General features: G+C 38.5%; 1 protein-coding gene across 1 annotated transcript; it reads right to left on the bottom strand.

Annotated features, from left to right (window-relative positions):
• LOC105162227 lies at positions 20730-23717 on the bottom strand. Its single transcript, XM_011080220.1, has 5 exons — positions 23217-23717; positions 22466-22622; positions 22043-22357; positions 21300-21659; positions 20730-21169 (listed from the first exon to the last, which is right to left on the bottom strand). Exons 1-5 carry the CDS (start codon positions 23715-23717, stop codon positions 20730-20732), a joined length of 1773 nt encoding a protein of 590 aa, XP_011078522.1.

Consider the following 24810-nt stretch of genomic DNA (forward strand, 5'->3'; position numbering starts at 1 on the left):
GCCGCTACCCAAATGTAATCTCACGAGTCGTGGCACATTTGGAATAGAGGCAACCTGCTTATTGCAAACAAAGAACATGCTTATTGTTTTCCTATCTCACGAGTCATGGGGGGCGACAGGTGAGGTGTGATTTGGTAGATGGGTTGGACCTGACACTGAGCAAATATCAGGCCCAAAAATGGACTTGGATCAAAATGATTTTGATCTGTTCAGGCTTTCCAACCACAAAAATGTGATGAGTAAGCTACTGCTATCAAAATGGGGTCTTACGAGTCATGGAACATTTGAAATAGAGGAAAGCTACATAATTATTGCAAACAAAGGAACAAGCTCACAGTTTTCTTGTCTCATGAGTCATGGGGGCTGACATTTGAGGTGTGATTTGGTTGATGGGTAGGGCCTAACACTGAGTAGCATCATCCATTTGGAGTCCTCGTGACCATGTGAAAAAGTGAGGCAAAACATCTTGAGAATCTCATGGGATGAGAATGGTATTAAATACCTTCCATGAGCCTTTTGCCATGTGAATCGTAAAAGCGGGATATGGTAGATTGTGCTTGTGGATCACAAGCCCACTAGGAAATAGTTTATCGAAATCCCAGTTGTGAGTGGTGGGCTTTCATAGAAATAGTTGGAGGGATTAATAACTAAACTACCAAATCTTAACTTGAATACAATATTACTATAATTTGCTTAGTTCTTTCTGCTTTATATTTTGAAAGTATGTCTAAGATCCACATACCGTTTTTTTTTTTAGTTTGACTAACTTTGTTGGAACAAATTAATTGGCTATGAAATTTAACAATTGTCCTTGATTTTGGGAACCTGGCTTATGTCATGGATAAGCTACTTCCATCAAACTTGCGAAAGGAGTCCTTGCCTATAGAGTGTTAACATTCAGGAAAAGGCTTAAGGACAATCGCAAGGCCCGCAACATCATACTTGCTTCTAATGATCAATGAGCAGTAAGATAGGTTGGACGTTGTTGGCTCGCTAACGCTTCGGATGAAACAAGTTTATGCGGCACTGAACCAGCATATTTGATATGCTGCGACAGAGGCATTTTTTGGAGCCAAGATAACTGAGGGTCTCTATAAATAAATGTGGGGTTAAGATTCTATCTATCATGGAGAAGCTCGAGGACTTCAATGTTGATCTTGAAAAAGAGATGTACATTGACGTGATTCTTCAGTCGCTTCATCCCTCTTTCGATCTGTTTGTCATGAACTCTGAATAGATTTTTGAAAACCATTCATGAGTTCATATATATGTTGGACTAATATGAGGAAACAATTGAAAAATTTGCTCCATCGGTATTGGATTGGGAGACTTCAACCTCAAGAGTAAAAGGCAAGGGTGTTGGACGCTGGAAGATGAAATAAGGTGAGACAGAGTCAGCCGTCGCAAATGCTTTGAGCTTTCTTGTTGCTCCGTAAGGCGAGGGTAAAGGAAATAGGAAGATGGTTCGACTGTTAAGAATTGCAAATGATGTTTGCATAAATTACCAAGGGGCATTGGAAGAGGGAGTGCCGTGAACTTCTCTCCACCTAAGGTGTTTCATTTGTTATGAGCAACGTGATTACTAATTTTAATTCCTAGGTATTAGATACCTGCTTTAGAAGCTCATTTCTCCAAATTGTTTAAGAAATGAAAAGGAGTAGGGGGCTAAGACAATTAGTTCCAAAGCTAGGTGATGGTCGGGCCATTGTTGCAGAAGCTATAGGGCTAGAGGACTTAGCCATGTTAAGATAGAATACACACTACAAAAAAAGGCAGGATTTGGCTCAGTCTGACCAACCATTCCAAAGCTTGTTCCATCTTGGAACGGACTTTGGAACACATAAGGAATGGATATTGAAACATGACGTTATATTCATGTTAGAAATGGTAACCAGAAAGCCAATGGGATTTGAAAATCATTTAGCAATCTTTATGAATATGATATTATGTGTTGAATGTAGTAAGCATTCATCTGTGGTACCATATATTTGTTGTGCTTACTATTTACGTTGAACGGTGTTTTAACATCACAATAAATGCCCACAGACCGAATAACCCATGTAGTTGGGTTGTGCATTGGATGTGACCTATGAAACCAACTTATGAGGGTTGGTCTAAAACGTTCCAAGTCAAGGACATCGAGAATGGGCATCGAGAGACATATAGAAACTTGCACTAAGTATTGCATTCATTGGATCACTGTCGTATTTCATTAGTGACAGACATGGAATGTCTATGCAATTTTAGTGGATTAGTTGACAAGGTTGTTAACTGATTGAACTGACTTGTGGAAATCGTCATATGGAAGCCTTGGAGGCTTGGTCGGTATGAATTGAATTTCGGGATCCGATAATACTGGATTAGTCCTTAGACTTGAGGAATCATGGCAGTTGCATGCATATGATGGTGATATCTTGGATCTGGCGAGAGATGACTGTGTCGTCGATGTGGTCATTTTACGCCTTGTCCAATGTATTCGGATTATGTAGTGAGGATGGTGGATTTCAAGATAAAATCCATCCTATGCACTCTGATATAGTTTACACTCTCTAAGTTTATGGCCATAGCGATTGGTTGAATAAGAAATGGTTTTCTTTGTCGATGAATAAAGTAAACGCATCTCAAGTAGTTAGCATAATTGCCTGGTCCAGGATGGGAACCGGCGTCCAATTTCATGCCCTAGACTAAGGCTGAGAGATTGTGCACCTGTTTAGAACTAGAGAGCCTAAATATTCATGCCAACATTCACCTAGTCTCTAGTGCCATGTACCGTTGCTAGACGTCCACCCGTGGTGACGGACGTTTTTGATTAATGGTTAATTGGCAATAATTGATTAATTAAATTTAATTAGTTATTTGAGTTGGACACAATACCCAAGTCTAGCTGAGGGTAAACCGAAAGAGTCATACACAAATCAGTATGGAGTTACTAGAATTAATTTTCAATTAATTCGAGAAGAAATGAATTAATTGAATTGAATTAAATTAATTTAAGGGGAATATATAAATGATTGAATTAATTAATTAACACCTTTAAATTAATTGGACTAATTTATTAGATTTGGCTTAATTAATTGATTGGATCAATTAATTAGGGTTGGACTTAAATTTATTTAATTGGATTAAACAAATTTTTGGACATAGTTGGGATAAAATTAATTTAATTAATTATTATCCAATGGACTTTGATTAGGCTTGATTTAATTTGATTAAATCAAACCCGATGCATACTTGAAGTCCAAGCCCATTTGAGGAAGGTTGGAGCAAGTTAAGAAGGAGTTGAAACTCCTCACCATGATGAACATAATGGAGTGGTTATTTAATTATGGTTGAAGGTTATATGCATGTGTCTGTATAGGTTGCTTTGGAGGCAAACTTGGTAGTTATTGAATTTTGAATCAATTATATGTAATATACAAAACTACACACATATCCAACATAACCATGACACATGCCACAAAATTTGCTCCTTTTTCTCTCTAAAAAATATTTTCCTTTTTGTTCTATATTGAATTTCATTCAAGTTAGAACATAAAACAGTCCAAAAGCACTAAACAATAGTGTTAGTTTGGAGTTGTTTTTCTTCTTGTTCTTTGTTCTATCTAGTAATAGAAAAAGAACTATATCTATTCCATTTTGTGGTGTAGACAGAATCAGCTACTTCAAAGCGCTCAGAGCGCTCCTGTTGCCAGCTGGGCATGGGCAAAGGGAAGAGAAAGACAGTTCGGCAGTCGTGGATTCCAAAAGACGTTTGCATTGATTGCCACGAATGTGGCAATAGGAGATGGAGTGTCCCAAAATCCTTTATAATCAAGGTATAATTTATTATTGAGCCTTAACATGATTACTATTATACTTCTTGGGTATTGAATACTAGTTGTAAAGCTCATATCTGCAATTGGTTTGCTGATCATAAAAAGGTGTAGTAGGCTGAGACAAATGGTTCTGAAAGTTAGCAATGGCAGGGTTGTTGCAACTGTGGTTAAAGGATTAGATAGGCATAGTTATTAGTAATCATGTTAGGATAAAGTTGATAGGATATAATTATGTAACCTAGCATGATCAAATTATATTTTTCCATTGTTGGACAATTTGGATTATATGATTTGATCAATGATGGTTATTTCATTTAAAAAAGAATTGTTATTCTTGTCTGCTAGGTTGTTTACGTAATTATTTCGGCACTATCTCATAATTGGACTATGAGTGCTCAAAATAAATGGTAAAATGGATAATCAAGATAAACTCCAAGATCTGGCATACGAAGGTAGGTTACATTTCTGTAGTTAGGATAAGAAAGTTGGTGAATTCAACGAGTCTAGAAATAGACAAGTTGAGTATACAAGCTTGCAAGTCCTTCCTGAGCAAAATGAGAGTCGGGAAGCACTTTGTAGGCAAAGTATGCTAGCCAATGGTCTATTGGATTGGATTCAATTAAATATCTATGAGTCATTGAATACACAAAGCTAGAGGGGGTTAACAAGTCTAAAGACCTTTGGAAGGTTCGGAGAATTCGACTTGAAGTGGAGAACCAAACTAGTTGCAAAATTAAATCTTTCGATTGAATCGAGGTAGTGTGTATTTAGTGGGGGTTCTTGAAGTTTCTGAAGAGAATGGAATTCTCACTCAGTGGAGTTCTTCATTGGAGTGTCACAATTGAAAGGTGTCTCTGATAAGGGATGGTCGAACCTTGTTAGACTTGGTTCGATTATTCTTTCACTAAACTACCTTGGCCCATATGGCATGGCAAACCTGTTTCCACAGCATACCTTAGTATATGGGATGGTCCTACATACATTAAGGGACTAGTAGGAGGCAAACTAGGTTTGTACAGGTTCATTTGTTATCCTAAGGAAAATTGAATTTCATTGGATAACTGATGTGAGGAGTAGCTCCTTGAGGAATCAAGCGGAGAGACACCTTAGTCAAATGTAGCAAATATATTTGAATTGAATTCTTCCACTAACTCACTATATTCTAGCCTCTTGAGTGATGACTAGAACACCTTAGTTACCTAATAGGTACAGGTTTCTGCGTCTAACCAGTTAATTGGATTATGATCCAAAGACATAAGGAGAAGCGATATAGGATATCGGGTTGGATGAATAGCTTGGAGCCATGAAATTCGACATGGAGTACAAACTAGGTTTGAAACTTCTTGTATTTGGAATATTCATTTAGACAAGGTCATACAGGGTATGACTCAGGTCGAGAATGAATATGAAGGTTAGTGGGAGCTTAATTATGTTCCTAGTGTTTTAGGTGTGAACGTCTTACTCATTTGGAATGATGTGAAGATGTTGGAAAACACTGAAGCACAAACATTATTCACGCAATTCTCCATGAAGGAATTGGATTCCTTCCCTTATCATAGGGTTAAGATTTCCAAGACTCAGTCTTCATGGACTGATGAGAAGCTTAGAAAGATGTTGGACATCCCCTATAACTTTTGCCGTTGACAATATGGGTATGTGGTCCGATACACTAGCCCAAATGTTGTGCGTGCTTTGAGCATAACAATGGATATCGGGAGTATAATGAGAAGTCACTTGCTAGCGGTCAAGATTACTCTTTAGTACTTGAATAAGGATTAAAGAAGTGATTTTGATGCAAGTCAATAGAGAGTTGATTTTGGAAGGCTATGGCGATACTAACTTTTTGGTTATATATAAATGGTGACTATTCTCAATTTGAATCTATATTCAGACTTAATGTGATGTGGTGGCTTGGAATGGTTTCAAGCAGGATACATGGTTTTCACCATGGAAGTCAAATGATAGTGACTTCAATAGTTGCTCAAGAAGTGTTTTGGATGAAAAAACCACATCCAATAGTTGAATGTGAAGCCTAGCACGGCCAAGCCACTAGTTACCTAGGGGATAACAACTAGGCAATGGCACAAGCAAAAGGGTTGAGATCTCATCACAAATCCAATGAATATTCTTAGACACTACCATCAGTTTGGAATGATGGTACGAAGAGGTGACGTGCGATTGGAGCGCATCATTTCGGCAGAAAATATGGTAGACCCATGAGACCGAGTAGGTATCGCAGATTGCTCACTCAGATACGTCTAACGGATATGGACGATTGGCTTTAGGTCAAGTGGGAGATTGTTAGAAATGGTAAAGAGAAAGCCAATTGGATTGTCGGTTTTGGCAACCATTTAGCAATCTTTATAAATGTGATATTATCTTGATGAATGTATTAAACATTCATCTGTAGCATCATGTATTTATTGTGCTTACTATTTACGTTGAACGGCGTTTTAACGTCACAACAAATGCCCACAGACCAATTGAATAACCCATGTAGTTGGGCTGCGCATTGAATGACAGCTATGAAATCAACTTTTGAGGGTTTGGTCTAAATACTCCAAGTCGAGGACCTCAAGACTAGGCATCGAGAGTCCTATAGAGACTTGCACTAATTATTGCATTCATTGGATGAGGGTCGTGTTTCATCAGCGACAGACATGGGGTGTCTATGCAGTTTTAGTGGATTAGTTGACAAGATTGTTAATTGATTAAACTGAGTCACGGGAATCGTCATATGAAAGCCTTCTATTAGGTATTTTATTTAATTGGATCAAATAATAAATTCAATAGATTATTATTCGGTTTGATTTAATTTATTTGATAAATTAAAACAGGATTGGTCCAAATATTCAAATCCTCAATGGATTTCAATGAGACCAAATCTAGGGCAACTTTTTTGAAAAGAGGTGTGGCCCAGTGGGCTCTTTGACAGAGTTCCACTTGGCCGAATAGACTGATTATGCACATGTAGTGCATGTTTTAGGGAGATTAATTGTGTAGAAGTTCAATAGACTATGTCTTTTGGACTCATAAAAAGATTATGACACGAAAACTCTTAATCCTCATCCTTTTGGTCCTCTTTGTCATGGCACCAACCATAGCCATGAAATTTCCATCTTTTTCTCCTTGAAGTATATTAAAGTTGAAAGCAAAAATAAATCAATTACAGTAATTAATAGTGTAAAAGATTTTGATTTTTTCCACCAGATCTAATCCTTTCTAGCATGAAAGTTAGACCCACCTTTTCACAGTATGTTGCGGACTAGTTTTAGAGTGGTTCTACACTTGAATCCTCTAAGTGAATGAATCCAGAAAGAGCAGAGGAGTCAACCCAAGTAGTCGAACAAAAAATGAAGAAAACGTATTTTTCGTGGTTACTTTTATGTTCGCCATTATTCATCCTTTGTGGCTAGCCCACGCTTGATATTTTATGTATTTATGCAATTTAACTTGCACCGAACGCTCAAAAATGAGGATACACCCATTTGATCCCATATTTTATTTCCTTTATTGCTTTTATTTTTCAAATTTCACGTATCCCCCACATTCTCAAACGGATCCACAACTTTTAAGTGGTATCAGAACTCGATTCGGTGCTTGTAGCATTGGATTTAATATTTCTTATATGTTGGAAACATGTTTTATGTGTTTAACTACTTTTGAAAGCATGATTTGTATTTTAAAGTGCATAGTTTAATTTTGTATTTTAAACTTTTGGATAATTTATTTTTCAAAAAAATTGGACTTTCTGAAAATTAAAAGTTTTAGTTTTTGTAAAAAAAATATAAGATTTTTTTGGCAACAGGGCAGCACCAGCCACTACCGGTAGCATGCCTGTGCCCAAGCAACCCCTGTCTGGACGTCTGCATCCTGGCTGGGTTGTTTTTACCCAGAAAAATTAGATTTATTAGTTTTTCTAAATTTTTTGAAATTTCTTATTTTGGCTAATTTTAGTTTTGGTCAAATTGAATTTTTTGAAAATAAATTTGCCTAAGATTATTTGAAAATTATTTCCAAATGAAAAAAGTAGTACATTGAATGTAGGAGGGGGTATCCATTTTTTAATTGCATTATTGAATGTGTACTTTTATGCATTTAATTATGTCGATCAATATTTATGATATTTGATATCAAATTTTATAATTCATAGTTTGCGTTATATGTGAAACATGTTTATTTCAAAAACAAATGTGCTTTATTGTTAATTGGATTAGCAACGGATGACCACAAAGCCCATGACCCCGTGTATGGTTTTAATTTCCACTGATTGGGATCTGCGTGCATCTTTAATTTTTGTCTCTCTTTTCTGGCCTTGTTTATATTAAGACATGCTTTCTCCCTAATTTAATACTCTCGTAATTTTTTATTGGGGTCTCTTATTTTTTATAATATAATAAGAGTAGATAAGAGGTGAGGGATTTTTATTGTATATAAAATATAAAGAAGGCAAGTCCAAAGCTATGGAAGCCCATGGAGGAGGCTATTGGACGACCCATGAAGGATCTATGGAAACGAGTCCAGGTGGAGCCCACGATGGAGAGCCTAAGAAAATAAAGAGGAGATGTTAGGCCCGTTAGATTGATAATGGATTAAATTCTTGTAATAGCAACCTATTCTAGATTGATCACATATTTGTTGTGGACTTAGTGTATCGCATGGAATCGGGCTTGTGTTCATCAAAAAAGTGGGTAATCACACAACTACAATCATTTAAAAGGATGAATTACTCTACCTAATCACATTAGGATTGGTACTTAGACTTCTGTTAAACCCATTATATTTAAAAATGTATAGCTTGTAGTACACCATTAAAAACACTACACTCAAACTAATGAAATAAATGGTTGTGTTTAGTGCTGTGAAATGGTGTACTGTTAATTAACAACACCTCTGTTGGTTATAAATAATACAATTAACGAATCTACTTTTACCAAATTATTCCATCATTAACTAATTAAAAGAAAATGCATTGACTAATACACATGTCGTTGCTCATCCTTGTCAGTTAAGTGAACCGATTCAACAAAACGATTATAGGCAAAGGCATTGAGATGTACTTGTTGAAATGGGTGATCAAAAGCCAAATGAATTGATTGTTTGTTATTCTCCAATTTTAATTAAATAATATTAAATTGATGAATACGGTAAGAATTCATCAAGTTGGCAGTGTGTTTCATTGTGCTTACCACTAATATTGAACGATATTTCAATGTCTTAATGAAATGCCCACAGATGGAAAGGTGAAACCCGTGGAGTTAGGATGCGAATAGGTTTGATAGCTATGAAAGCAACTCCCAAGGGTCGGTCCCAAACGTTCCAAGTCGAAAACCTCGAGATAGGGCATTGAGGGTCCTTTAGATACTTGCACTAAGTACTGCAGCCGTGTTTCGTCGGCAGGAGACTTAAGTCGCCTATGCAGTTTTAGTGGGTCAATAGGCAAGGTAGTGAACTGACTCGGGGAAATCGTCATATAGAAGCCTCTTAAAGCTTGGTCGCTGTAACTGGGATTCCCGCTCCCCATAGTACGAGATTAGTCCTCAAACTTGAAGAGTCATGGTAATCATGTGCATATGAAGACTGTATCTTGGATATGGTGAGGGGTAGCTGCGCCGTGAGGCATACTCCAACTACACTGGACATGGCAAGTTTCAATAGGACTTTCTATGCCTAGTCCCGAGGTCCTAGTCTTGGAACATTCAGACCAACCCTCAGAAGTTGGTTTCATTGCCGTCATCCAATGCGCAAGTCAACTACATGGTTATCTAAATGGTCCATAGGCATCTGTTGTGATGTTAAAGCAGTGCTTAACGTAGTTGGTAAGCACAATAGACACATTTATCAAAGAAGAATACTTACCATATTCATCGGGACATTATTACTTAAATAAAGATTGCTATAATAGTTCCCAAAAACCGCCCATCCAATTGACTTTTGGTCACCTATTTCAACAATCTCCAACTTTACCTTAAAGTCAATTACCCATATTTACAGACTAACTTGATCATGAGCAATCTATGATACCAACTAGGTCTTATGGGTCTACCGCAATTTCTGCCGATGTTCCGCGGTCCAACTGCACATCACATCATCCTACCATCGCTCCAAGTAGATAGTGGTGTTTAAGAATTTTTCTTGAATAAGTGATGAGATCTCGGGCCCTTTTAGCTTGTGCCATTACCTAGTTGTCGTCCTCCATGGTGACTACTAGAGGGCCCATATTAGGTAGCACACCCAATAATTGGGTGTAATTTTTCAATTTTAACCACTTTCTAATACAATTATTAAAATTTTCATACATTCAACTTTCATGATGAAACTTCTTGTGGTATTCCACTTGGAACCTTTTCAAGTTACCACATCATCAAAAACCCTGAAAGTACATTCCTTTTGAGACTAGAAATGATTCACATGGCTTTGGAAGCTATTATCGCTCATAGCCTTGTAGAATCAACTCTCCATTAATGTGCGTCAAGAGCACTTCTTTAATTTTTATTCAGGTATTAAAGATAGCTTTTCAAAAGTTGTCTACTGCCTCATCGTGTGAACACCCAATATCCGTTGTTGTGCATAAAGCATATACAACATCAGGTTTGGTGCAGCGAACAATATTCCAATGCTGCCTATAATAGAGACATGGGGGATGTCAAACATCTATTCTCCTCATCAGTCTATCACTATTGGATCTTGGACAGCTTATCCCTAGATTGGAATTCAAATCCTATATGGAGAGCTTCATGAACAATATTCGTGTTTTAGTGTTTTACAATATCTTTCTATTATTCCAAATGATCAAGATGTTTTAACACCTAAAACACTAGGAAGACAATTAAGCTCCCCCTTACCCTCCACCTCGTTCTTAACCAAGTCAGGTATCTCATGAACATTTGAAAAACAAATACTCTTGATACTGGATGTTCAAACTAGGGGTGGCACGAGTCGAGCTCGAGTCGAGCTCGAGAAATTGAGCCCAAGCTCGAGCTCGAGCTCGTCAGCTCGACAGCGCCTGGACCACGTGAACTACCCCAGGGTGCCTCTGGCGGACGAGTCGAGCCGCATTTGCCCGAATCACATCACAAAACGCATAAAATGGAGATGTTACCTCCGACCTCACCAGCGATTCAATAGATGATTCTGCAGTTTCAGATTGACATGACTGAAAAAATTCCTCAATCGCTTCAACGATGTGAAGAGTTTTTAGAGCGTCGGCCATGGCGACTTTTGTGATATTGGTAGAGATCTTGTTCTTCTTGCAGAGAGTTTGCAATTCTCTCCTTGTAAGGGTGTGGAAATCCATTGATGTGTAGATGGGAATTCAAATTTCTACAGTGATGGGTGTTGGATAGTGAGGCGGCAATGGGTGAGTGGCGGGAGGGAGAGATGGATTTGGGGCTAGGGTTCTAAGGATTTGGGGAAGAAAAAAGATTGGAGAAGGAGAAAGAATGGAGACTAGAAAGAGAAAGAGAGAGAAAAAGAAAGAAGAAACGAGAAAAAGAGAGTGAAAGAATGGGTTTGATTTTTGTTGTATTACTATTATTATTATTAGTATTAGTATTAGTATCAGTATTGTTATTATTATTATTATTAGTATTAGTATTAGTATTAGTATTAGTATTATTATTATTATTTTAAATTATGAGATCGAATCATCCTATTTTTACATAGATATAGTTGAAATTAATATATGTTCACAATTTGAAAAATTTATATACTGATAAATGTTAATATAACATTGATCGAACTATCATCTTACATTGTTGAACAACATGGGTTAATCGGGCCATCAAAATTCAGATCAGACCGTTAGATATAATCAAACTTACATAAAAATACGTTTGGTAAAGTTTTAGACTTATTGGATATACGGATGTCGAGATATCGTACTCAAAACATAAGAGTAATCATTCAAGACGGTGTATCGTTAAATCAAGGCATGTGATTTTAAATCATACCGTCAGATGTAATCTAATGGACACAGTCTTGTATATATTTAAATTTCGTATGAATTGGGTGCCCGAATTTTAAAATATGGTAATTATTGATTAAACTTTTTAATCTCATTATATATAAAATAAAATAATAATTAGAATTGTTCAACCATCATCATCATCATTATTATTATTATTATTATATTGTTGTTGTTGTTGTTATTGTTACTAATATTGTTATTATTATTATGATTTTTAGATTAATACATCGGAATTACTAATTTTGACATAAATTTATAAATAATAAAAAATCATAAGTGAATTATTTGTCAATTTAAAAAATGCATAACGTAATACAAATATATATTAAAATATAACATAAATATATTATAATAATTTTAATTATAAAAAATATTATAATTTACTAAGTTGTTGATTATATTTTTATATAAAGATCAAATGTATAAATAAAAGTACTATAATTTATTATTATCCAAAATAAAATATATGATATTGATTAGTAATTATAATATATGATCAATTTACATTATAAAACTGATTAAATATTAAATATAAAATTAAATATATAAAGAATTCAAAATTAAAAATATATATAAAAACAATAAAAAATATTCACCAGCTTTCAAACTTAGTTTGAACTCCATAGCAGATCTTATAGCTCCACGCCATTTATCCGAATTGATGTCTTACTTCGCTTTTTCTTATGTGGGGAGCCTAAATGCTCATGCCATATTTTACCTAGCCTCTAGGACCATGGATTGTTACTAGACGGCCACCCATGGTAACGGGCTATTTTTTATTATGGGATAATTTAAAATAATTAATTAAATTAGATTTAATTAATTATGTTGGTCATACATGCCAAGTCTAACTGAGGGTGAACCTAAAGAGTCATACCCTACCACTATAATGGGATGTAATTTGAAATTAATTCTAGAAGAGTTGTATTAATTTAATTGGATTATATTAATCTTTCGAGATAATAAAATGATTAGATCATTTATTTAGACCAATTCATTGAAAGGAGCGCGTGGTACTGGCCGGGAATGGGTTAGCAGAAGCAATAATGAAAATGCATAATAATAAAATTAAAACGTAAAATATAACGAATCAAAGGGGTGTACCCTTGGAGTTCCGAAGCGTTCAATGTAGTATGAAAAATAAGCAACAATAAAATGTAATCATATGAGGCTGTGGTTGAGAAAATAAAAGCAAAAGTGACAATTTAAATCGAAATTTACCTATTAAATTTCGAGCTTTCAACCAATTAGTTTCGTTGAACGTTCACCCGAGATTCCAACGTAGGAATCCTCCAAAGATGATCCACACCTCACCGAAAAACAAGACCTTGATCCCTTTTCTAGAAGGAATCAAGATCAAAGAAAAAAACTCATCCTTTGAGAATAATGGAGGGAGCGGCCGAATTTGTGGTGATGGAGGAGGAAACTTTTGTGTTGTATTGTGTAATGAATTATTATCCTAATAATCACACACAAAATATATTTATATACCTTGAATAGATAAACAAGAATGTGTGTAGATACATTCTATTATCTATAAGGTAATTCTTCAATCCATTTCAAATAGACAAGAGCCTAAATATGATCAAGCTAGCATTTTCCAAAAATATATTCTTTGGTCAACTTTCCCACATCAATTTTTTTAGTGGGCCTTAATCATTAGGCCGATTTTATATAAAATAAATTCAATGCGCAATGAATTATAAAGTTCATTTAATTGAGCTCACTAGGTATTTAATTAAATACTCAAGCCCAAATTGTCTCTTATTAATTAATGAAATCCAATTCGTTAATTAAATAATAACAAGCCCAATTTAAATTAATTCAATTAATTTAAACTTGGGCTATCCATCCAATGGACCCCCATGTATGAGTAATCCAATTACTTACATCTTATGGAATTAATTTCATATTAATTTCTTGTTCTTTCTCACTGATTTGTGTGTGTCTCTTTAGGTTCACGTTTCAGTTAGACTTGGGCTAGTGTTCAATACTATTATTAACTAAATCTAATTTAACTAATATTTCTTGATCAACCCTTAATCAAGAAAGCCCGTCACCATGGGTGGTCGTCTAGCAATGGTCCATGACACTAGAGACCAGGTAAATTTCTATGTGAACGTTTAGGCTCTCGAGTCCATATGGGTACGGTCCTTTCGTCTACCGTCTCTGGTCTTAGTCTAGCATCTCTTGTCAATACTTGAAATCATGTTATGCCAAGTTTCTCGATATAGGAACCTCTTTTTCCTATTCGATCGACTGTGGCCACAGATTCATAAAGTGTGAACGCATCTCTAAGTGCATAGGAGATAACTCTGTCACATACTAACAAGGGACAGATCCTCTTCTTGGAACTTACCGTCTTCGCTACATACTCCGACTGCACTAGATAAAGCTTATGATGATTATATCTATGACATAATCACCTCTCGACCAGATCCAAGATATAGATATCGTATGTATGTGACTGACGTGATTCCTCAAGTCTAAGAACTATTCATGTACTATCAGAGTCGGGGAGTCAAATCGTACCGACCAAGCCTTTAAGGTTTTCATATGAAGATCCCCACAAGTCAGTTCAATCAGTTGATCACCATGTCAACTAACACACTGAAATTGCATAGACTTCTAATGTCTGTCGCCAATGAAACGTGGTACTCATCAATGAATGCAATACTCAGTACAAGTCTTAGTAGGATTCTCGACACCCAGTCTCGAGGTCCTCGGCTTAGAACGTTTCAGACGAACCCTAAGAAGTTTGTTTCATAACCGCCATCTAATGCGCAGCCCAACTACATAGGTTCTTAAGTTGTCTGTGGGCATCTGTTGCGATGTCAAAGCAGTGCTTAACGTAATTTAACAAGTACAACAGACACAAGCGCCAAAGATGAAGACTTACCATATTTGTTGGGACAATATTTCTTCAATAAAGATTGCTTGAATGATTGTTAAAACTACCAATCAATTGGCTTTTCATCACCTATTCCAACATCCATTGTACGGATGACTTGAAATTTAATTAATTAGATTAATTAAAATTTTAAGTTAGCCATTAATATTAATAGAATTACTTTTATTGCGATTGGTCCAATTTATAAATTGAATTGGTCTGAGACCGACATCCAACCGGACTACGACGAATCAATGGCAAACATGTTCAGCGGTCGTGGCTCTAGCCCAGTGTCTCCAATTGACGAAAACTTAAATTAAAGGTATGAAAATGTTTGTCTTGAAGAGAGGATTTGAATGGCATCAATGGACGTTAGAAACTCGTCCAAATGGCGCCGGAAACTTAAAAACATGTTTTCGGTGAAAAAGGGGCGAAAATCGTTCAGTTTTTTTTCAATTTTTTAATTAATTTTAATTATGTTAATTAAAATATAGTTTAGTTAATTAAGAAGATTTTAAATAATTATAATAATTAAATTACAATTAACAATTTAAAATTATTTGAATTATAATTTAATTTAATATTAAAATTAAGTAAATTAAGTATAATTTAATATTTCAATTTAAATTATAAAGAAATATAAAAAACAAAATAAAAACAAAAAATGGCATTTTAGTAAAAACACCTAAGGAAAAGATCAAAAACAGTTAAAAAAATACCCCCACATGCACAAAGAGCGCGTGTAATGCACCTTCCGTTAATTACTAACGGAAGGGGTATTTGTTGCTAAGTTCACAAAACACAGGAAAGTTTTTAGCCTATTTTTAAAACACAAATGGGTTTTTAGCCAAATTTTTAAAATATATGGGGATTTTATGAATTTTGTCCATTGGCTTAACCCAGTCTTTCACCCAGGCCAGCTACCCGACCCGGTAACTCTAATATTTATATCCCTACATTAGAAACCCTAGCACTATTTCCTCAGCCTCCTCGTTTCTTCACCCCTTCTCTCTCTATGGTTTCTCCACTCTGCCGATTCTTATGTCCTCGAAAATTCTTCTTCACCGCCCCACTCTCTCTCCATCTTCAATGTTATACCTCAAACCTCCCACGACTTCTGGCCTATAGGAACCGATCAAGAAACCTCTTCCTCCCTCTCCTTCTTTTGCTCTGATTAAAATGTTCTTTGTGAACTATCTTCTATGTGGAAAACCTTTGTGGTTTCCAGTGGGTCTGTGTGGCTTGATTTTTTGGTTGTTGTTGTAGGGTACTAAGCAACCGTTACACGGGTGTCGGTCTTAGTGGCTGTGGGCTTTTCTCTCCGGATCTGGCTCCCTCAGCCGATCTATTATTGTTTCTTGTTATTATATTTAATTGAATTCATAGATCTGTAAATATTTTGCACATATTTTGTTATTTTAGATTTGTAGAGATTTCATAAATATTTCTTTAATATTGAGTTTGTAATATTAAGGGTTTTGTAATAGTTGGTTAGGATTATTTTTGAGCTCACTACTGAAGAGTTTTTCACTCGACAAGAACCTCCACAGAGGGATCAACATTACATTACATAAACAAAAATGCCCAATATTGACCGACAACTCAGAGGACCAGGGAGAACACACTATACCAGTAGTTGCTAAAAATATGTTGCAGTATTGATGCTGGAGAATCAAAGTCATTTATGCCAGTAGGGATATGATAAGCAAGGACATCGTAAACTGAGTCGGTGATTATTTTATTCAAGCAAAGTGGAAAAAGGAGTTAATCTTAAAGAAATTGTCCCCCCAAACTCCACCTTAATCGCCTCTTAACTGCAGATTGCTGGTGTTTGGGCATTTCGGGATAGAGGAGTTAATCTTAAAGCAACCATTCTCGTATTATTGTTGAAAGAGTGAAGAAGAAGAAGATGGGTCGTAGAAAGGAGTTGACCAAAGTTAGAATGAAAAGAAATGCAGCATGCCCAACTTGCAGATGAAAGAAAGAGCAATAATTATGTTAAAAATGGTGATCCAGCTCATTTCCGTGTGACCCTGATCAACGATCACGATCTTATCCACGTTTCTTCCTCGAATCTAAGATAGAGTTTGAGGATAAACAGTATGGTTAAGCTAGTCGGGTTCGTCCCCAACGAAGACCCTCCGATGCTTAAGTTAGTTTGAGGTCGAAGGAAAATAATACGATCTAGGTTTTGCGATTAGGATAATAGAAGTGAAGTTACCCTCTCTCCCCATTACTTGGGGTATTTATAGGATTTGAATAGGTCCCACCACCTCAGCACGTGTCATTTCATGGATTCTTTATACATTGACTAAGCAGTGTTCTGAGCCTCCATCTATTTGGGTCGGTAGCTGGGTCGGGTCCGAACAACTTGACCCGGATGCTAGCTCCATGACCCAATACGACCAGCGATCTCACTTGCGACCTCCGACAAAATGTCCTCCTTGGCCTTAATAAAGGTTCCCCTTTTGTATTTTGGCAATAAAATCTCTATCGTAATTCCTCCACTTCTTCAAAGTATAATTAATAACCTTGGGGGAAGTAAAAAGCTCACCGTTAAAGGTCGCTCGGTTGATCGCGAGGTTGCATCGTTTGTCGTAATACCACATCACAATTGAGGTTTCAGGAGTCGAAACGTCATCACCTTTCAGTCGAACCGTCGCCATGATTAGCAAGTTGACACGTACCGTCGATGCAGCGGCTCGCTCGATTTGCAAAGTGACACGTTTCGTTCATCTAGGAGCCTTGTCAAGGCGCATTTTTTCAGACCACCTATTATATATACCCCCCATTTTCAAAAACCTCGCACCGACTTCTCTTCCTGCTCAGATTGCTGCCTGCTCCCTTGCGACCTCCTTCTCGACCTTACCAAGGTACCATGTCTTCCTCTAACTCTTCTAATTGCTCACCCTGAAGAGGGTCCCTCTAGGTCTATGTCTAGGTCTAGGTCTAGGTCGAATCGCTCTGTAGAATCGTCTGACTATGAAATCCATAGGCATGCTAAATACCAGATGATGCAAGATCGTAATCCTTGGGCCAATATAGTGAGCAATGTGAAACAAGCCATTCATCACATAAAAGAAAAATACTTCATTCTCCATGATTTTGAGGTCGTTATTCCACGTTTGTTTGATCGCATACACATGTCCCCTAGAGGATTTTGTTCACTATCACTCCAGCATTTCGAAGCTGGTTTAAGATTGCCTTTAGCTCCCCCAGTAGCTAACATTCTTAAGGGTTTGCTTTTAAACCCTACGCAATTATCTCATAATTTGATCAGCCACATAATCCTTTTTGTTGTAATAATGCAAGTTCACCAATTTGAACCCAATTTTGATATTTTTTTGTCGCTTTATTGCTTCACAACCTCCAAGAGGTCGGGAGATAGAGGTTTCTTCTATCTCTCTGCTCGAAAAGACTGCAGATTTTTAGACATCCTTAAGTCCAACGAAGGTCCTTGGAAAGAAAAATTTATATTCGTTCGACTTCCTCCTTGTAAAAAATGGCCCTTCAAACGCAAATGGAGTGTAGAAAAACCCGAACCAGTTACTGAGGGAGGGGGGCTGGAAGGAGATCAAATACACAGCCTCACTTCTAATTGGTATTACCCGTAGAAGCTTCTGGTCGAAGAAGTCTTTTGCCTTGCGCATCTCTCTCCAGCACCCCTCCACGTTAGGGGTTCATTAGATGATCACGATCTTCCTCCTTTTGCATCATTTACCTCATTTTTTCTTTTTCTAACTTCCTTTTTGTTCGACTCACGTCTTCATGCAGGCCCGAATGCCCTAATGTCTTCAAGCCAGGCGAGAGCGAGCTGCTGGGAGGGTCGCTTCCGACCACACCACCCCTAGGTGACCAGACCCTAACACATCGGCTACCCCTTCTGCCAAGATTCCAAGGTGCATGGCTCCCATCGAGGTCGGTAGCGAAGATACCCGACCCCAGGACCTTACTCCGCGACCAGCAAGGAGCCTTTCACCGAGCATTGATATTGTGGGCTCCCAAGACAACACCCAGTTTGGGGAGATCGCAGCTGTTGGTCTGAGCCAGCCAAGGAAGCGGAAGCATAGGAGCAAGTCTCCACAAAGGTCGAAACTGGGCACATCGCGTGCTCCCAAGCGATCCGAAGAAGAGGAAATTACTGCTCGTGTTGAGTAAGAGAAGAATCTCGACTTCCTCAAAGAGGTTTCTGGGTGGTGGAAGGTAGCAAGAGACGACCAGCGAACCGAAAGCCACTAGTCTGTCGAGCTGAGAGATGAGAAGATCAGCCCTGATTGGAGAGTGTCTGAACTCAGCAACGTGCTGAACACACATGCGGGTCAGGATTCATAGGAGCTTTACAATGCTAGTTGTCTACCTCGCAACCAGGTAGCCGTCCTAAAGACCCCTACACATGCCTGGAAGAGTTTGGGGTCCACGCCCTATCGCAGGTAACTTTTCGATCCGTTATTTCTCGATCTCGATGCTACGGCCTTATGCTAAGTGTTATTTTTGCTAGATTGGAGTTTTCCTGCGAGCCCTCTCCCTAAAGTGCACAAGCTTCCGTGAGCGTCATATAGCAATAAGTCAAATTGCGACCTAAGGACCCAGTTGAGTGAATCGCGCGCCAAAGAGAAGAGCTGGGACAACGAACAACACTGCTTTGGAAGCAAGAATCAAGGAACTAGAAGAATCATCAGCTTCTGAGGTCGCCTAGGACCAAGAGTCAGCGCGTGAATCCGCATTAGCTGAAGGCAAGGAGATTGGTTTCTGAGCTAGGCATGCTGCCGATCGCATTCATGACGCGTTGGAATGGCGTGAAGAATTTCTCAACTTCGAGGAATTTGCTGACAAAGCTCGCAACTTGCGATTACAGGGAGCTCGCAAATTCCTCAAAGCTCCATCCTTCCAAGTCACTCTAGAGATCAAGGCTGCAACCTATATGCATGACAAATTCTACAAGTGCAACGCCCAAGCCAACTCCTTGCAAGCGTTCGTAGAGGGATTCAATCAGAATCGCCTCGACCCCGTCCTGGATGAAAACCTTCAGCCTTATGCTCCTGAGCCACCAGTGGGGACTGGAGAAGATGAGTTCGCTAGTCTGCTCGATAAGACAGAGAGCTTAGACGTATAGGATTTGACATATGCAAATTGAACATTTCTTTTGATTGTTTTGTTAGACGACTTGCGACCTGTTGATGAATGCTTATTTTTGGACAACTATAAAGGGGAGTGATCCCCCTTTTGACTTAACTTATCATTTGTTACAAATTTTCGCTCTTCTTTATATAATGCGAACAAGTGATCTTTTTCAGATGCTTTTCGATAGTCTCTATCTATCTCGCGATCTTATGCAGGTTGAGTGATTTCTTGATCTTTTTCAGATTCTACAATCTTTCGCAGATCGAATGATCTTTCACAGATCCTACGATCTTTTTAAGATCGAAAGATCTTTTGCAAATCCTACGATCTTTTTCAGATCGAATTATGTTTTGCAGATCCTACGATCTTTCACAGATCTTAGTATTTCGTTAGATCGAGCGACCTCTCGAATTTGTTATCTTTCACAGAAAATTATGCTTCACAAATTGAATAACAACTTGACATGTATAGAGAATGCTGTTATAATATAAATATGATCTTTTTCAGATACACCTTTGCATTCGACCTTTTTCAGGTTCAAAACATCCATGGCCTTTTCCAGGCTCATTTACATTGTATAGGAAAACTATATTCCTAATCTAATTTACATTGTGTGGCCTTTTCCAGGCTCATGATCAAGCGTAAATTTTCTTGAGGTTCTTGATGTTCCAAGGTCGCTCGAGATCTCTGCCATGCATATCTTGAAGCTGGTAAGTGCCCCTCTTCTTGATCTCCACCACCTTGTATGGTCCTTCCCATTAGCTTGCCGACATGTCTAGAGACCTGTACTCTCTTTAGAACTAGGTCGCCGACTTGCAATTGCTTTGGTTTGAGTTTCTGGTTGTAACTCTTTAGCATTAAACCCTTGTGGTGGAGTATTCTCTCACTAGGGTGGCCAAAAGAAGCCTTGGTATGAGTTCCTTGGTATCCCTCACTAGGGTGGCCAAAAGAAGCCTTGCCTTATCACCTTTTGAGCCAGAGATTGCCCACCCGAGTGATTCCCATAGCTTTCTTCGTGAATCTCCGTCATGACATATTCAGTCCTGTCAGCATCTAAACACTTCAGTAGTGGTCTCTCTATTGTTCGCTTATACAACTGCGTGTCAACTAGCGTAAAGCACGCTGCTTTACTTTTTAGTCGCCTCGCACGCGATGGGTCGCTAGGTAGAACTCCATCCCTCAAATACTCCACTATCCCGTCTTTCCATGCAGATGATTCCCTTATTGCATTCGCTTCCACCTCCTTTGTGATCGCTGATTTATCCTTAACCATCATCGTGATCTTGCGATCTTGAATTCCTGAAAGCATAGCCAAACTTCGACAAAGAATCTGCTCTATCGTTCTCGCATCTGGGAATTTGATGAACCTGACATCTGTAGAATCGAGCCATTAAGGACTTAGCCTTCTTGTGATATAATATGATAGCCCTTTCTTTGGTCTTGTAGGTTCCTTCAATCTGCAGTGGGTCAGTGTACACTTCTAAGTCTTTTTCTCCAACCTCACTTGCTAGCTCTAGTTCTAATATTAGAGCCTCGTGTTCAGCTTCATTATTAGTCGTCGGGAAGGACAACCTTGCCGCCACCTCAATTTCCACTCCTGCAGTTCCTTGAATCAATATTCCTGCCCCCCCCAAGCTAGCATTAGAAGATCCGTCCACATGTAATATCCACTTTCCTATCTCTTGACTTGATTCAGGTTCACTTGAAAGCTCAATCACAAAGTCTGCCAATACTTGTGCCTTCTCTGCCGCCCTTGCTTGATGCTCTATATCATATTCCCCCAACTCGACTGCCCATTTCACTAACCTTCCTGAAGTGTCTGGTTGCGCCAATACATTTTGTAGCGGATGGTTTGTTAAGACTACTGTTCGATGTAACTCGAAGTATGGTCACAATTTCCGAGCAGTGACCACCAACGCAAGTGCTAATTTTTTGATCTCAGTATATCTTTTTTCAGCTCCTTGCACCATCTTGCTTACATAATATATAGGGTTCTGCACCCCCTCATTTTCTCTGACTAACACTGAACTCACCGTGTTCTCGGAGACGGCCAGGTACAAGTAAAGTATCTCATTTTCCTTCGGGTTTGCTAGCAATGGTGGCGAGCGCAAATAATTTTTCAGATCTTGAAAAGCCTACTAGCATTCTTCGGTCCATTTAAATTCTTTGGCTTTCCTCAACACCTTGAAGAAGGAAGATTTCGATCCAACGACCTAGAACTAAAGCGGTTAAGAGATGCAAGCTTACCCGTGAGCTTCTGAACTTGTTTGATCATTGTGGGCGACTTTAGCTTCAAGATCGCCTCTATTATTCCTGGGTTGGCTTGAATGCCTCTTTCACTCACCATATACCTTAGGAATTTGCCTCCAACTACCCCAAAGGTGCACTTGGTTGGGTTCAACTTCATCCTGAAGGTTCTCATTATTGTGAAGGCCTGTTTGAGATGCAATAGGTGGTCGCGCGACCTCGAGCTCTTCACCAGCATATCATCTATATAAACCTCCATCAACTTCCCTATCTGCTCCTTGAACGTCTTATTCACCAACCTTTGATATGTAGCACCTGCATTTTTCAAATCGAAGGGCATTACGTTATAACAATATATCCCTCCTTCAGTTACAAACGACGTTTTGCTTCTGTCCTCCTCCGCCATGAAGATTTGGTGATAACCTTGGTAAGCATCCATCATGGAAAACAACTCGTATCCTGTTGTCAAGTCTACCAGAGCGTCAATTCTTTGCAGCGGGTAAGGATCCTTCGGGCAAGTCTTTTTCAGATTGGTGAAATCAATGCATACGCGCCATTTACCAGATGCCTTTGGCACTAACTACATTTGACAGCTAGTCTATATATTGAACCTCTGAAACATATCCTGCTTTCAGCAGCCTTTGCACTTCCTCCTTCACAATTTGATTCTTCTCTGTAATGAAGTTTCTTTTCTTTTGTTGCACTGGTCGCGTAGTGAGGTCAACATCTAAACAGTGTACTATCATTTCTGGATCTACCCCTCAAAAGTCCGATGGACTCCAAGCAAATACATCAGCGTTACTTTTCAACAATGCCATCCTCATGGTCTCAAGGTGCTAATCCATCTGTGACCCTATTCTGATAGTTTTAGTTAGATCTCCCTATATTAACTCTAGTGTCTTATGACCCTCTACCGATTGATTCTTTCCGGCTTCTTTCCCTCCGCCTTACTACCTTCGCTCGGGTCTTCTAATTTACGCTTCTTATCACTGCAATCATCCTTTTTTAGAGATAAATTGTAACATTTTTGTGCCTCCTTCTAATCGCATACGACCTCACCTACTCCAACCTTAGTAGGGAACTTCATTTTAAGGTGATATGTTAAAACAATTGCCCGGAAAGAATTAAACCCCTATCTTCCCAAGATGACATTGTATGCGAAAGGCGTATCTACCACCAGAAACTTGACCATCAATATCTTGCGCTTAAGTTCTTCCCCCAGCGACACCGGTAGATCGATAGTCCCTAATGATTCTACCTCAGTACCTCCAAAACCTACTAGCGGTGTCCTTACAGGCTCTAGCTTGGAGTTGTCTAGCCTTATCTTAACTAACACATCTCGAAAAATGATGTCAGCCGAGCTCCCATTGTCTACTAGCAGTTTGTGAACAGTGAAATTGGCTATGTCCATCTTGATCACCATCGGATCATTTTGCGGTCCGGTCCTTTCCGCGGCGTCTTTATTTTCAAATACTATTTCTTCCTCGGGCTCCATGTTCATCACTAACTGAGTCCTTTGATTTATTCTTTCATATCTTTTCCTAGTTTGCCTCGAATCTCCCTGTTCGGGACGTCCTGCAATAGTATGTATTACACCTTTCACAGGCACATTGTCCCGCACGTTTGGCTCCCGTTCCCTACTCCTTGATATGCTTTTTAAAGCTCTGTTGTCCATCTCGCGACCACGCAAAATTAGATCTTTGAAATATCCCTGCCGGACTAGCCTTTCGATCTCATCTTTTAATTGAAAACAATCCTCCGTATCATGACCCCGCTCCCGATAAAACTTGCAATACTTGCTGGATAACTTCTTTGAGGGTGTGAATCGAGTATGGCGAGGCCATTGTAAGATAACCGTTTTCTCCACCATCATCAACGCTTTAGCCCTTGTCGTATTTAGTGGAATGTAGTTATGGTACTTTGGTTGGTAAGGTGGGTCTCGCCCCTTGTCAAATTTCTGCCTTTTATCTCCTTCTCCTCTTCTGCTATCACGATATCTACTCTTGTTCCCACTACCCAGTCATTCTCCATATTTTATCGTGTTCATCTCTTCCTCGTCATTATATGTCTTCACCAAGCGCATTAGTTGCTCTACATCCATTGGCGGATCCCTTGCTAGTGCCGAGGCGAATGACCCTTTCTTTAGACCGTGGATTAGGATACTAACCATCATATCTATTCTCAAATCCTGTACCTCCAAGGTCTCGTTGTTGAACCTTCCCATAAAATTTTTCAACGTCTCATTATCCCTCTACCGAATGGTGAACAGGTAGGTAGCAGATCCTTTTTGCTTCCTCTTGCTTGCGAAATGGAAGGTGAACTTCTGAACCAGTTGTTCGTGTGACTCTATGCTACTGGCGGTAGGCTGGTACACCACTCCTGAGCCTTTCCCATGAGTGTGGTGAGAAATAGCTTTACATTAATAGAACTTGATTGCCCATACAAGTTCATTACTAAATCAAAGGTAGCCACATGTGCTTGCGGGTCCTTAGTCCCATCATATTTTGGAAGATTAGGCATCCTGAAACTGGTGTTCACAACTTCTGTCAATATTTTATTACAGAATGGGGAATTTTTATTACGTGAAACTAGTTCTCCCCTTCTTTTCACTTCATCGATTTCTTTCCCTTTTTCCCACACTATCAACTTCAGCTCGCGAGATCGCAGGTTCTCGCCTTCTACTCCCACCTCGACTGCTCGAGCCCACTTCCGACGAAGTGGCTATGCGTCTGGGTTCCAGACCTCTCCTGCTTATGCCTTCTGATATT

This window comes from Sesamum indicum, linkage group LG5, assembly GCF_000512975.1.
Source record: "Sesamum indicum cultivar Zhongzhi No. 13 linkage group LG5, S_indicum_v1.0, whole genome shotgun sequence".
Taxonomy (NCBI): Eukaryota; Viridiplantae; Streptophyta; class Magnoliopsida; order Lamiales; family Pedaliaceae; genus Sesamum; species Sesamum indicum.

Bases quoted from the DNA above. Each gene is read 5' to 3' on its own strand.
- LOC105162227 (XM_011080220.1), bottom strand. From the start codon at position 23,717: ATGGACAACAGAGCTTTAAAAAGCATATCAAGGAGTAGGGAACGGGAG. The intron at 22,358-22,465 runs GTTATCACCAAA...TGAAAAATGCAG, and splicing joins CATGATGGATGCTTACCAAG to GTGCTACATATCAAAGGTTG. The intron at 21,170-21,299 runs GTGAGGTTGGAG...TCGATTCTACAG, and splicing joins ATTAGAACTAGAGCTAGCAA to ATGTCAGGTTCATCAAATTC.